Source organism: Protopterus annectens, chromosome 3.part0 (genome assembly GCF_019279795.1).
Source record: "Protopterus annectens isolate FY-2018-M chromosome 3.part0, PAN1.0, whole genome shotgun sequence".
NCBI lineage: Eukaryota > Metazoa > Chordata > Ceratodontiformes > Protopteridae > Protopterus > Protopterus annectens.
In genome coordinates, this window is record NC_056731.1 from 1,960,686,696 (window position 1) to 1,960,701,501 (window position 14,806).

The following is a 14,806-nucleotide window of genomic DNA, read 5'->3' on the forward strand; positions in this document are numbered from 1 at the left end:
GGCATATGCGGTGACTAGAGTGACCTCAGAGGCTCCTTACAAAAAGAATACAAGGTGTAACAAGCCTACCTTCTGTACAGCACCTTAAATCCCTTTCCCTCTACTCAGTCTCTTATAAATTGCTGAGAGGTGATCTATGTCTTGCTTACAAGGCATCTGCAAACCCCACACTTATGAATCTCCTAAATATTTGTAAGTCAATGAGTACCAGAAATACAAAGTCTAAGGACTTGAGTTTTGTATATGACTTAAACAGAACATGCTGGAGAGACAGATATGTGTCCCAGAGGCTTCACCTCCTATGGAATAGGCTTCCCATCCATTTATAAGCTGAGTTTGTTTATTACCCAGTTTAAGCACAACCTAGACCAGTGGATGGGGAATAGTAAATTTACATTTGGCCTGGTGCCCATGTCCCTTGTGAACAGAGGTAGCTTATAAATGCCTGGCCCTCAGTGTCCTGTTTAAATACAGGGCACCATCATTCTTTCCGGAAAACGTGGCTAGGCTTAGAAACACTATTCCACATCATTAGACTAGCAACAATCTATGGGGTCAATATCACATAGTCAAACTCTTACAACTTCGAACACGTAATGTTCGAACCATTATGTTTGAAGTTACAAAACTTCGACTATGGATAAAAAAAAAAAAACAACAGGAAACAAAATAAACTGTTTTAAGCAGGGGGGGGGCAAGCCTCTCTGCACCCGCAACATGGGGGGCTGTGCCCCCCACACACCCCCACTACTTAAATATACCAACTCTGAGATCGCACCCCATTGAACAAAATGGAAACCTCCGCTTATGGAGATTTCCATTGAAACTCTCAAACTTTTACAAATTCGAACTTATGGTCTCGATATGAGGTTCGAACATGTAAAAGTTCAACTACGTGATAGGACCCCAATCTATGACTCCGTGAACGTATTACATTTTCATCATGCATATCGTGTTACATACTATGCAATGCCTCATTCATTAACATAATGCTAAGCAGTTTAGTTCAGGTACATACAATGTTATGTTTCCAGCCTTTTGCAAAATCATTTGTACTAAATGCTTAGAATCAGCCCCTGTTGAACCTAGTCACATAACATTTACTTTTGGTGATATCGCACATAATAATTGCAGGTTTCATTCTGCACTCTGCATTTACATGTTACAGTTCATAAGTACTGCTTAAAATCATTCACGACCAATTCTTCCATGTAGGGCATACACTGTCTGCAATAAATAACATTTATTGAATTGGCTATGTCCAAAATGTCTACTTGCTTCATTGCAAACTTAGAGTGGACAGCATTGTACTGCATATCTCTGAGTCATATTATGTTAGTACATGTGCAAACTAGTATGGTTAACCAAGTTCCAAAATATCCATACATATATATTCTATCTGGTGTCAGGTCATGTGGACACTATTATTAAAACCTGCTTCAGCCACTCTGTTACACCAGTTTTATATAGGTCCCACTATAATTGTACCTTGCTCAGATTTATGGCATTATTTTTCTACTAGACAGACTGAATTTAAGTTGACTACTGTCAGTGTGGTACAATGGTATAAATTCAATGAGTTTGGTGTACCCTGACTTAAAGATGCATAAGGCCTCCCATTGTCCTTTTACCATCTTCCCTTTTCCTCCCATAATAAACACTTTCATATTGTTCCTGATTCATTTACATGCATTTATTTTGTAAGATAATCTGTTATGAATTATGCATCTCATATAAACGCTCTCCATATTGATCTTCATTAATGATAATTATCTCCAAATCATTTGACAGTACACTTAAGTGGTGGTTCTGTTTTCTACAGGAAATGCTGTGTACCAGTTTGCATGCAGTTCTGAATGCAAAGTTGCGAAAAAAAACTTTAAAACAAATATTTGGAAGAACAACCTCAGTTGTGCGTGTGCAAAGGCTTTTCCCTATGTTTAGACTCTAAATAAAATCAGCTCTAATGTTAATGTATCTTGGTGTTAAGGAGAATTGACCTTTTCCGGTGCTTGTAAGGAATTCAGCAAAATTTGACCAATTAGAAAAAAACTAAAATTTGAGTATAAAGTTTTCACCCATATTAACTGTTGCTACTTAAAACGATCATTGAAACCCACACTATAAACAGCATTTAGAATTGTTTGCTAAAATACAGGCAGATAACCAGCTGTCTTAGCAAAGCCGGAACATTGAGAAAAGACTGATGCACATTGTTGGTTGACTAAATAAAGATTTGTTTTAAATACTGGTTCTAGTTCCTTTGAATGGGATTATCTTCCCCATGTAGCTAAACTGGAAAGTGTTTCTGAACATAGTCCTTAAATAGGCTCTGGTGACTCTGAATGTTTGTGGAGCACTCTTTACCAGCAGCGGCCTTAGGTCAACTGGTGCCCTAGGCAAAAGGGATCCACGGCGCCCCCCACCACACTACCTGGTGCCCCCATCCTGGTCTAACTACATCAAATAAATACTAGAAAAGTGCCCCTGCTAGACCGTCACCCTAGGCAGCTGCCTAGTTGGCCTATGCCTAAGGCCAGCTATGCTTTTTACATAAATACTTTTTGAATATTCCATGTTCCAAATGGTTATTCTAAAACATGCAGACATGGGACTCTAGCAATTGGTTATTTATTTTGGTAAATACATGAAATTGATTTCAGAACAAGCAATGACACATAATTCTGAGCTTTCATAAGCTACAACTCTGTAGTATCAGTTCTAACAATGTGCTTCTCAGATTAAGTGGGCTGTTATGGCAGGGCAGGTCATTTATTCAAAACTATAACGTCCGTCAGCTAATGTGAAAACAGATTTTTAATTCTTGGTCATATAAAATGTCAAAGTCTCAAAATTGGGTAATTTTCACATTTTTCTTTAGATCGGGATTATTTGAGCCATGTGATCATAACAATGTATGATGTACAGTTTCCTATAATGTTGTTTTTAGTGCTCAATACAGTACGTTTTAACATATTGTTAAAAAATTACTGAGTTAGTTCACTAACAGCTGATGAAATTAATCATCGCAGCTATATTTTTGAAGGGGGCACATCATTACACAAAAAGAATTCACAGCCCACAAGCGAATCAAATATTCCAGAAAAGGTCTGACAGAATCAAGTCTCCCTTTTTAAAATATTACTGTGAATGAAATTATTCATACCCTTTTCTGTTACAGTGGTGTCAGAGCTGGCCCAAAAGCTATGTGTCATGATTCTGTTCTAGATGTACTGTCCCACAGATTCTGCTGAGTACATCAGCTGTTTGCCCTGTTTCACTGGTGTGTCACTTTAGTAAAGGTGTCATCTTACTAATGCATTGGTATGACTGACTTAGCTTTGTGATTCTGTCACTATATATATAGCACAAATCCACTGTGAAACAAGAGAACTGTCAGCAGCTGTGTCTCTGAGCAACTTACATTCCAGTATTGCAGTCTGGTTTGCTAGGAGTGTTAACTTTTTCCATTGCAGTGTTCACAGGTGGAATACAGCCTTTTTGCTGTGCCTGAAGCTAGAACAGACTGAAAGTCAAGAAAGAAAGCACTGAAATCTTACATTTCCGACATGCCGCTACCTATGGATCAGTCAGAAGAACTACGGACATACCAGCAGACTCTCTTACAAGATGGGCTCAAGGACTTACTTGACAATAACAAATTTGTAGACTGTGTATTAAAGATTAAAGACAAAGAATTTCCATGCCACCGGCTTGTGCTAGCTGCCTGTAGCCCATACTTCAGGGCAATCTTCCTGTCAGATTTAGATGAAGCTGAAAAGAAAGAAATTTCCATGGAGGATGTGGACCCAGATGTGATGGGTATGATTCTTAATTACATCTACACTTCTGAAATTGAAATCAGTGATCAGAATGTTCAGGACATTTTTGCTGTTGCAAACATGTTTCAGATTCCATCCATTTTCACTGTCTGTGTATCCTTCCTGCAGAAAAGACTCAGTCTTAGTAACTGCCTTGCGGTTTTTAGACTTGGCCTGATGCTAGATTGTCCACGTCTAGCAGTAGCAGCTAGAGATTTTATCTGTGATCGTTTCAGTTTGATTAGTAAAGACGATGAGTTTTTCCAGCTGTCACCCACCGAACTAGTAGCCATAATTGCCAGTGATTCCCTCAATGTTGAAAAGGAGGAGGTAGTCTTTGAGGCAGTCATGAAATGGGCTGCAAAAGATAAGGAGAACAATACCAAGGCTTTGCCAGATATCTTCGACTGCATTCGCTTCCGCCTCATGTCCAAAGACTATATCACAAACCATGTGGAGAAGCATGCTCTCATAAAATCCAATCCACAGATTATTCAAAATCTCCAGATGGTGAAAGATGCTCAGGATGGTAAACTCCCTGATGTAGCAAAGAAAACAACCAACACCCCCAGTAAAAAGAAAGAAGATGATGACAGTGGTGAAGGTGAAGCTGAAGAAGATGAGAAAGACCTCCTTCCTGCCATTTTAAATGACAACCTTCGGTTTGGAATGTTTACAAAGGACCTGATTCTCATAATCAGTGACACGGGAACAGTGGCTTATGATCCCTATGATAACGAATGCTATCTTGCTACAATGACAGGCCAGATTCCAAAAAATCACACAAGCATAGTAACAAAAGAAAATCAGATATTTGTTGTTGGAGGCGTTTACTATAATGAGGGGAACACAGATGAGCCACTTAATTCATTCTTCCTTCAGGTAAGAGTTTATTTTGTTTTCTTTTACCAACTAGGTGATACAAATACTGGATTTTGAGATTTGAGGTAACCATGGTGCATTAGTGGCTAGTTCAATATCCTATAAATAAAAAAAACATTTTAAAGCACATCACGTGTATCGGCAGATGAGAGACGATTAATTATATTTACTGACTTACTGTTGTGGAGGTGTGGCTGGGGATATCCTTGATTTAAATAAGTGGATGATGCATTTTATTACAAACTTATATTAGCTTAAGTAAGTTATGAAGCAGAGTGTTCAGAAAGAAACCGAAAACATCCTGACACAACAAAAGACATACTAAACCAGCACTGACAAAAAATACACATGTTGTTGCATCTTTCAGTTTTTCCCAGTTAGGGGTCGCCACAGCGGAACTCCGGTCCTATAATGATTGGCAGTAGATTTTTACGTGCTGAGTTGCCAGCTCTGATGCACAACCTTCAACGAAGGTATGCCCATTCATGCATGTCTTCACACAGAAGACACTTTAGCTGAGAATCGAACAGGACAATGTCTTACTTTGAGGCGACAATGCTACTGCAGCACCACCACCGCAGTGGTAAAACACAAAATCATACTCAGAGGCTCTAAATAAAAACCTGCAAAAGCATCATAGACTTCCAAAGCAGACACCCAAAAAACCTACACCTCCTGTCACAAACCAGACAACACATAAAACACAAAATCAGTGTGCCGCACAATCACAGCCCTTAAGGCGAAATAACATACCTAATACACTAGTAATAGGTGACTCTATAGTCAGGCACACTGACGTCCCACTCACTAGGCTGGACATGGAGAGGGTTACTGATAGTTGTCTGTCGGGAGCCAGAATCCGCCACATAACACAAGTACTCAGGTCACTCCAGAATAAGTACAAATATGACTCTGTCATTGTTCATGTTGGTGTGAATGACCTGAGATGTACCTCCCTGAACTACATGAAAAGAGACATGGAAGAGCTTTCTGATCATGTAGCCTAGGTGGGTATGACCCTGACCCTCAGTAGCATCCTGCCCTCACCAAGAATGATACCGCAGTATAAAGAAAAATGATCAATTTCAACAATTGGCTAAGCTTCTGGTGTCATTCAAAGGGGATTCAGTGTCTGTCAGCCTGGGACGACATGCTCGACAAGGCTTTCGAATACTGGTCAAGGCTCTTGCCGTCCCCATAGTGCCTTTTTTAGGCAAGGCTCAAAAGTCAAACCCACCTCTGTAAACAGCACAAATAAAAAAATGAGGGTTATGCTACTCAATGCCAGGAGTTTAAATCTCAAAATGCACATGCTCAATGCACTCCTCAGTATTGAGAACATCAACATCTGTGCAGTAACTGAAACCTGGTTCAAGGCTCAACAGAGCACTCCAGCACTACCAGGATACAACTCATACCACACATTGTGGCCACAGAACATGGACCAAAACACAAAAGGAGGGGGTATATCCATATTCATCAAGGATACCTACACCTCCAGGTTAGTGGTGCAGCATGATACCTCCGAGATCATCCATGTGCAACTAACATCAGGCAAATCTGCAAAGCAAATTGTGGCTTGCTACAGATCACCCTCCATGATCCAGGACCACCGCTCTGCCTTTCTGGAGACACTGGAAAACATGAAGGTCCTACCAAACACCCTAATATTGGGCGATTTCAATTACCCTACCGTTAACTGGGAAAACTACTCAAGTACAAACTCCCAGGTCCAGCACTTCCTGGAATTTATCAACTCAAACTCCCTGGATCAGCTGGTAAACTCCCCTACCAGAGGTGAAAACATACTGGACCTGGTCATCACCAACATGGGTGACAGGTGTTCCACACTGGTTAGATCAGACCATAAACTAATCACTCCAGATGTCCACACCACACCACCACCTCCAACCAAGGAAACCACAGTGAAAAACTTTTCTATAGCAAACTTCACCTTACTTAAGACAGAGGTGGTAAGTTTCACAGCCTCCACTCTAAAGGATAACAGTGTCCAAGATGCAGGAACCTTTACAAATGCACTCTATGAGCACCTACAAGGATGCATGGATCATGCCATCCCTAGCAAAACCAAGACTCACTTCCCTAAGAGAAGGAAACCAGTCTGCTGGACCCCTGCCATAAACAGGCTATACAATAGAAGGAGGAAACTAGTTCAGAAAAAAAGCAAATCCCTAGAAGGAAAGACATCCCTGATCAGTATCAGTAAGAAACTAAGGTCCCTCATAAAATCCTCCAAGGCTAAATTCAAAAGACAAATAGCCAAGGATTCAAAAGATAACCACAAAGCCTTCTTTAGCTATATCAAGAATCTAAGGGGCAACTCACAGATATGCTCTGAGCTAGTGCAAAATAGCACAAAATATACTGAATCCACTGATATTGCCAACATCCTGGAAGATAGATTCAGTGCAAACTTCACCCCTCTCTCACCCCCAAAAGGGCCCACAACAATACCAGAAAAGTGTAGTGTCCCAGAAATCACAGACGCACAGGTGAAAACAGCCCTTTCAAAAGCCAAAAGCACAGCGTCAACAGGGCCAGATGGTGTCCCAGGCTGTGTCTTGCATGAACTACAGAACGAACTAACCCCCCACCTAAACACACTGTTCAACCTCAACCTCTCCACAGGCTACGTGCCCATAGAATGGTGTACAACAATGGTTATTCCCCTCCACAAAGGAGGGGCCACAACTGACCCTGGTAACTATCGCCCCATAAGCCTGACTAGCCTGGTCTGCAAGGCTATGGAGCGCATCATCGTGGAACTCATTAACAAAGACATTGGGAACCTCCAAACACTTGACCCAGCCCAGTTCAGCTTTGTTAAGGGCAGATCATGCCTACTAAACCTGGTTGACTTCTTCAAGACAATCACCAAGGCCATAGATAGATGAGAGGAAGGTAGTTCACACAGCCTACCTTGACCTCGCCAAGCCTTTTGACACCATTCCCCACTCGGGAATTATAGAAAAACTCACCAGCCTGAACATAAACCCCTACGTCATGAGATGGGTTGCCAACTGGCTTACAGACAGAACTCACATGGTAAGAATAGCGGGCTCCAGGTCTGACTCTAAACCAGTCACAAGTGGTGTCCCACAAGGCTCGGTCCTGGGACCCCTACTGTTCGGCATATACTTCTCAGAAGTATAGGCAAACACAGGAGGACTATGGCTAACCAAGTTAGCTGATAACTGCAAACTGGGAGCCATAATTGATTCTCCGGCTGACAAGGGCATTCTCCAAAAGGGCCTTACTGAGACGGGCACCTGGTGTCAAAGTCATGGTCTCAAGCTAAATGCCAAAAAATACATAGTCATCCTGTTTAGGAAAAACAAAACACCCATGAATTACCACATAGGTGGCAGCCCCCTTAATACAGAAGAGGTAATAAGAGATCTGGGGACCCAGGTAGATAGTAATCTCTCCTTTGACAATCATATTGCCAAAGTGGTTAGGAAATCCTTCTATGTGGCCCAACTAATTACTAAAGGGTTCGCATCTAGAAATAAAGAGGTTATAGTGCCCCTCTACTCGTCACTCATCAGACCCATCATAGAGTACAATGCCCCATTTGGGATGTACCTTACAAGACACTTCCAACAGCTGGAAAGACCACAAAAGTACCTCACCAAGAGGATTAATGGCATCAAACATATGTCCTATGCAGCCCGACTGGAAAAACTCCAGCTGTACTCAGTCGCATGTCTCTTACTCAGAGGTGATCTCTGCCTGACTTACAAAGCCATGTCCAACTTAGAATTGATGGACATGCTCCACCTAAAGAAATCCAAGTCACTGCGAGCCACTCGCTCTAGTGAGCTAAACCTTGCCACAACAATAAATAGAACATGCTGGAGGGATAGATTCCTGTCACAGAGACTCCCCATGCTTTGGAACAAAATTCCTAACTACATTAGGCAGAGCCCTTCACTAACACTCTTCAAGAGAAACCTTGACGAGTGGATGGGTAACAGAAAATACACCCCTGGGATCACTTCATTGGCTCTTCTTGACAGAGGCTCAGTTAATTAATCAATGGGTGGCGAAAGCTGACACACTCTGGCTAAGCTTATAAATGCCCTCAGGCAGATAGCCTAGTACCTACCTATGAACCTATGAACAACTCTTAAAGCACAGACAGATCAGTACAAACATTTACAAAATGACTCGATCCATGGGGGGGTTTTTTGGCATTTATTTCATTTGGTAACCAGCTAAGTAGAAGGTCATTAATAGGCCATTTCAGTCATGAACAAGGAATACAGATACATGACTCAACCAAATGAGACAAGAATTGTTAAATCCTAGCTAATGTGATACTAGCATACATGATCATTTACAATCACTGTTACACTGTGTATTATTCTGCAGTGTCAATGCTTACACTGAGAGTAAGTCTTTCTGAATTCTACCATTAACATTGGCTGAATGCTTTAAAAATGACCAGTTAAGGATATTAGTGTGCCAGCTAGATGTAGAACCAGCTATATATATAGAATTTTGCATATAATGCTTTATGAGTTTGGTAATAAAGGGACCATATGCAACCTTGTCTTCAGTGCTAGTGGCAAATGTCTTCCTTGGTCCAGTCAATAATAAGTAAGCAGAAAGAATATATCAAGAATTTCACCAAGGGAGACTTATAATCCACTGAGTTATTCTTACTGTTGCAACTAGCCTCCCCTCCCCTACTGCCCCTTCCTTTCTACCATCAAAGCCAGGCATCCTTGAATATCTTCTACTTAACCTCATAATTAGTGACACTGGAATAGTGCCTTATGATCCCTATGATAATGAATGCTATCTACTACTAACCTTTTCAAATGTGTTTAAGGACTTCACCCCTCTCTCTGTGAAACAATAGTTCCTTAAGTCAGTTTTGAACTGTTTGCGTTCAGCTGCCACTTTTGTTTCCCTCCCAAAGTCTGTCATTATTTTTCAACTCTATTCCTGCTATAGGGCATAAAATACTGCATTCATATTACATCATGACTCTCATATGTTTGTGTCTGCTTTTCCTTCCATCCTGCCTTGTCACTATCATAGCCATCTGTTGCATGATTTTTACCAGGTTGTTTTCCATTTCCCTGCACTGCCACCAAAATGGAGGGCAGTACTCCATATAAAACCCTGCTAATGTCTCTGCTTTCCCAGTGCTTTGTATAACTCAGTATATGGGTGAATATTTCTTCCTAAATCTTCCCTAGGCTGCCCCCAGCTAGCATGCACAGTGTCCCCTGAATTCCTACCACCAAAGTTTTTAACTTTTTTTCTCCTGTTCACATGTTCTTCCACCCTGTACTCTGGACCAGCTCACAATGGAGTATGGTACATCCATTCATGACTCCTATACCAATGTTGGTTTGGGCAACAAATGAAGCACCCTTCCTCTTCAGCTTCAGTTTAATATCTGATACAAATGTATTAAACAGAACAGGTCCTAGGAACAAACCATGTCATATCCCACCATTTACTTGTATTTCTGTTGACAGTTCCCCATTAAACATGTTGATATCAAAGGCACTGCTAAATTCTAGATACAGCACATTAGTAGGGCTCCCCTTTTCTGCCTCACTGGTGTTTCCTTCACAGAAATGGATCAAGGTAGACAAAAAGGATATTGTATAGCTCCACAACACTTCTCTTCCACTCCTTAATGGCAAATTGTACAAAGACAGTGTTATCAGCATCTAATTACCAGCAAGTCTGTCCTAATAGCATATGATATGGGAAACCATCAGAAAAAAAAAACATGAATATGTTGTGATTCACAGAAATATATGCAGTAAAAATGCATTGGTCACTTAACTATATAAATAATCGACAAAGTAAATAGACAAATAGCAGAGACATCAAAAGGAAAGGATGACATAAGCACAACATCAACTGCTATGATTTAGGGGCAGCGCTATAATATCGGTCCTCATATTTAGCCTCGCTCCTCCTAGATTTATAATGTCTCACTTACTTTATTAAATACATAAACTAATCCTATACAAACATTCACTGCCAATAACTGTATAGGTATACTATATAAAGACCTTCTATTGTGAAAAATAAGTAAGCGTTCCTCTTTCTGAGGATTTTCAGACGCCGTTGCTATGATTTTTGATGCTTGAAGGATGAAAGGTATTAACTTAATATTTAAGAACAACAATAGCCAGTGCTACTGAAAATTGTAGTAATAGTAGGGGACAAACAATTACCAGGCTTAAGAGAGAAAAATGTACTGGTGTGTGACAAGTGGATGGGTCAGGAGTCAAATATGAGAGAATTATCAAACAAAAATATTATTTTATAAGTCATATGCTAAAAAGTGACAAAAATTCTGAAATCTCTTTAATAATATATAAATGTGTGTGTGTGTGTGTGTGTGTGTGTGTGTGTGTGTGTGTGTGTGTGTGTGTGTGTGTGTGTGTGTGTGTGTGTGTGTGTGTGTGTGTGCGAGAGTGTGTGTGTGTGTATATGAGTGTACATTGACAAACATACTTCCTCTACTACACAAGCAGTCAAAAGTACATAAAAAAGTGAAGAAAAAAAATTATGCAGGGAGGTAAGCTTACTTGCACCCCTGCTACTTACATAATACCAAGTATGAGATCAAACAGCAGTGGAAAATGTGAAAAGCTACTAAACGTCTCTGTACATACCAAGTTTATCTTCACATGTTTGATGAAGTGTGGCTTAATCAAAATATTTGTTGAATCTAACTTTCATACTTTGAACAAAGTGGATGTTCAAGCAAACCTATCATATCCTTTTATATATATATATATATATATATATATATATATATATATATATATGGGTCTACTTGATATGGTCGACATTTCACAATGTCGAAATTCATATGGCCGAGACCATATGATCGACATTTGAAATGTCGACCATACAAGTAAAACAAGAAAAACAAAAAAAAACTTACCTTCACGCTGCTAGCAGGGGGGCTATGCCCCCCACATCCCCCAGAACATAAATATACCAACTCCGAGATTGCACTACAGTGCAGAAGTGGAAATCTTTCCATTCCGCACTGTAGGGAGATGCCAGTTCCCCATGGTCGACATTTCAAATGACGATCACATGGTCTCGGCCATATGAATGTTGGGACCTATATATATATAAAATATAGATATGGGTTCACTTTATATTCCCGAAATCCTGAAATATCAAATTTCAGAATTTCGAGATCATAAACCCGAAACCTTACAATCCTGAAACCCCAGAAGTGCAAATTTTAAAATCGCGAATCCTACACTAACCATACACCACACACATACACATGCACACACTTCCCCCCACACACAAACACAAAGACCTACACTACATACAAGCAGGGAGGCAAGCCCCCTACACCCCCCACACCCCCCTACTTAAATATGGTAACTACAAGGTCTCACTACACAGACAAACACACGAAAACACCACCACACACCTACATTCCCCTCGCACATACACATCACAGTCACAAAACACACTGACACACACTAAAGCCCCTAATCACAACCCTTAAATATAAATACTTACCTGAACTTCTACCTATCCATTCACACAGCGCAACACCAGAAGCACTACTTCAACATCTCTGAACTTCGGGATTTTGAAATTTGTGTTTGTGGTGTTTCGCAGTTTTGAGTTTTCGGCTTTATAATCTTGGGATTCTGAAATTCTGAATTTCAGGATTATAAAGTGTTCCCATATATATATATATATATATATATAAATTGGGAATTTGTTTAGGTTCCTTAACATTCTTCTGCATTGCATATCTATAACTATCTATGAACCTGGTACCCTGGACAAATTTGTCCTATTCAGTATAAATATGACTTCAGGTTGTTCTTCTTTCGGCTTTTCCCAGTTAGGGGTCGCCACAGAGGAAAGCCGGTCCGCTAATGATTGGAAGTTGATTTTTACGGTGCCGAGGTGCCAGCCCGATGCCCAACCTTCAACGAAGGCACGCCCATTCACGCATGTCTTTTGAATACCACTCGACCGTGGGTATCCCTTGAAAATAGGCTGCAGGCCTATTGGGACTAACCTGGTCATCAAAAACATAAATAAATTAAAGTCATGCAAATATCACATATGGTTGCCAAACAGTAATTAAGAAATAAACAGCAAAATTATTCACTGTAAAAAACTTTATAGCTGCATGCACTGTGCATTTAAAACTGAGCACTAGCATTTTACTCATAAATCTTGCACTTGTTTTCACACCATGTTTACAGTATTATTTATTGCAAAATAAACTATGAAAATAAGGTATAAGTATCCAAAGTGTTAAGTAAACGTGCCAACCTTGTATAAATGTCACAGTCAGATTGTGCCTGTTAAACAGAAGAAGACATGCCAGATGTAGGGATTCATGGGAGTCTAGTATTGTTTAGATATCTGCATGCTAGTTGGCTGTAATTTGCTGTTATAGAAAAAAGTGTGTACTTCTGCTGCATGTAACAAACATTATAAATGTTGTATAATGACTTATAATACAAGTGTCACCAAGTTAATCCTCAGTGGAGTACTACTGTATTAAAAGGCATACTCCGGTACCCCCTGAGACCCATGTGTGATAACTCTGTGGAGTTCCAATCTCTCCACTGGTACAGTGCTGGGATACAGTGCTAGGACAAAGTCATAACACCTTATTGCTTGAGGAACAAGGTCAACCTTGTATACCACTGCAGTGCTCAGTAATATAGCAATTAGATTTAAAATGTATTGGTCAAAGCTCTGATTTAGCAGCAGATGATTTTATAATACGTGGAAATATTGATATAACAGAGAATGTTATGAAGGCTAGCACAGTGAAATAACACAAAAGCAGTTATAGATCTGGCATTACTTCAAACATACTTTTTTGTGAATACAATACTGTTCATTTAACTTTCTAAGAGACACATTTTATAGAAAAAAGGCAAAGACAAGGGGCACACAGCTGGTATAAGAAAAATGTTTTTTTCTCAGGGAGGTTGGTAGTGGAACTTGCAGAATCAAGAAAAGTGGTAGAACAGAAAAATCTGTCTGAAAATAATTGTGAGATGTAGATAGAAGTGGGATACTAGTTAACAATGAATGACTGTTTATCTTTTATAGAAGATAATGATCAGTCTTGGTGAATCATCTGGTCCTCATCTGCCATCACTTTCTGTATGTCTATGTTTCAGTCTTTGCAGTCAATGAAGGTGCTTCTTTTTCCAGATTAGTTCTGGCTGTTAGTGAAAAGGGTAAAAATAATAATAAAAAAATCTTGTTGTTTTATAACAGTTTGCAAAACAAAAATCCTTGTCATTTGACTTCTCTCACTTAAGTTGACAGCCAAACATTACCACAGTCATACAGAAAGGATATCACAAGTCACATCACAATACTCCAAAAATGCATGAAAGCTATTTACAGCACTAGCAAAACCTAATGTTCCTATGAACACCTGCAGAAAACAAACTAAATTACTGTTTTTTTTCTTTTCTTTAAAGATGACATTTTCAGATTCTACAGGGTTTATTTACTGAGACATTCTCAACATATTCAATGGCAGAAAGTTTAAAATGAATTTCTTAAAATTACTGACGCCCTGTGATGTTGAAGTACAGTTTTAGGATGAGTTACTGGCAAAAGTTCAGATCTGGTAGGTTTAAGAAGGAACTCCTAGGCTAGAAATAGAAATGCCATCATGTCGTCCAAATGTGACTGTTATGCTGATGTATTACAATGGTTTTCCCTTCTTACACACATTTTGCCTAATATTAGCATACTCTCTGTTTCTTGCAAATATGTATAGGTGCTTTGTGTTTTTCTTTTTGTTAGTTTATCTTCTGTTGCTAAAATCCTTCTCGGATTTTATGCATGCATAGCAGATTTACACTCTAAATGTGATAAATACCTCAGTGTTTTATCTCTAGATGAAAAATAACTTGCCCTCAGCTACATAAGTTTTGGAAAATAATTTATCAACTTGCTGTTTTTGAATACAAACCATTATCAACTTCCATCTCATGTAAATGAATAGATAGCAGTACACCATTTAAGACAGAAAGTCATACCCCATCTATCATATTTTTGGAAACATGGTTCTCAGC

The 14,806-nt window shown here is 39.6% G+C and overlaps 1 protein-coding gene across 1 annotated transcript in view; it reads left to right on the forward strand.

Annotated features, from left to right (window-relative positions):
• Nucleotides 1-3,382: 3,382 nt before the first annotated feature.
• KLHL40 (kelch like family member 40) overlaps nt 3,383-14,806 on the forward strand; it is a 59,119-nt gene continuing 47,695 nt past the window's right edge. Inside the window, exon 1 of the mRNA XM_044066046.1 lies at nt 3,383-4,703. Coding sequence (XP_043921981.1) covers nt 3,570-4,703 — 1,134 coding nt within the window. The 5' untranslated portion in view covers nt 3,383-3,569. The remainder of the gene's footprint in view (nt 4,704-14,806) is intronic.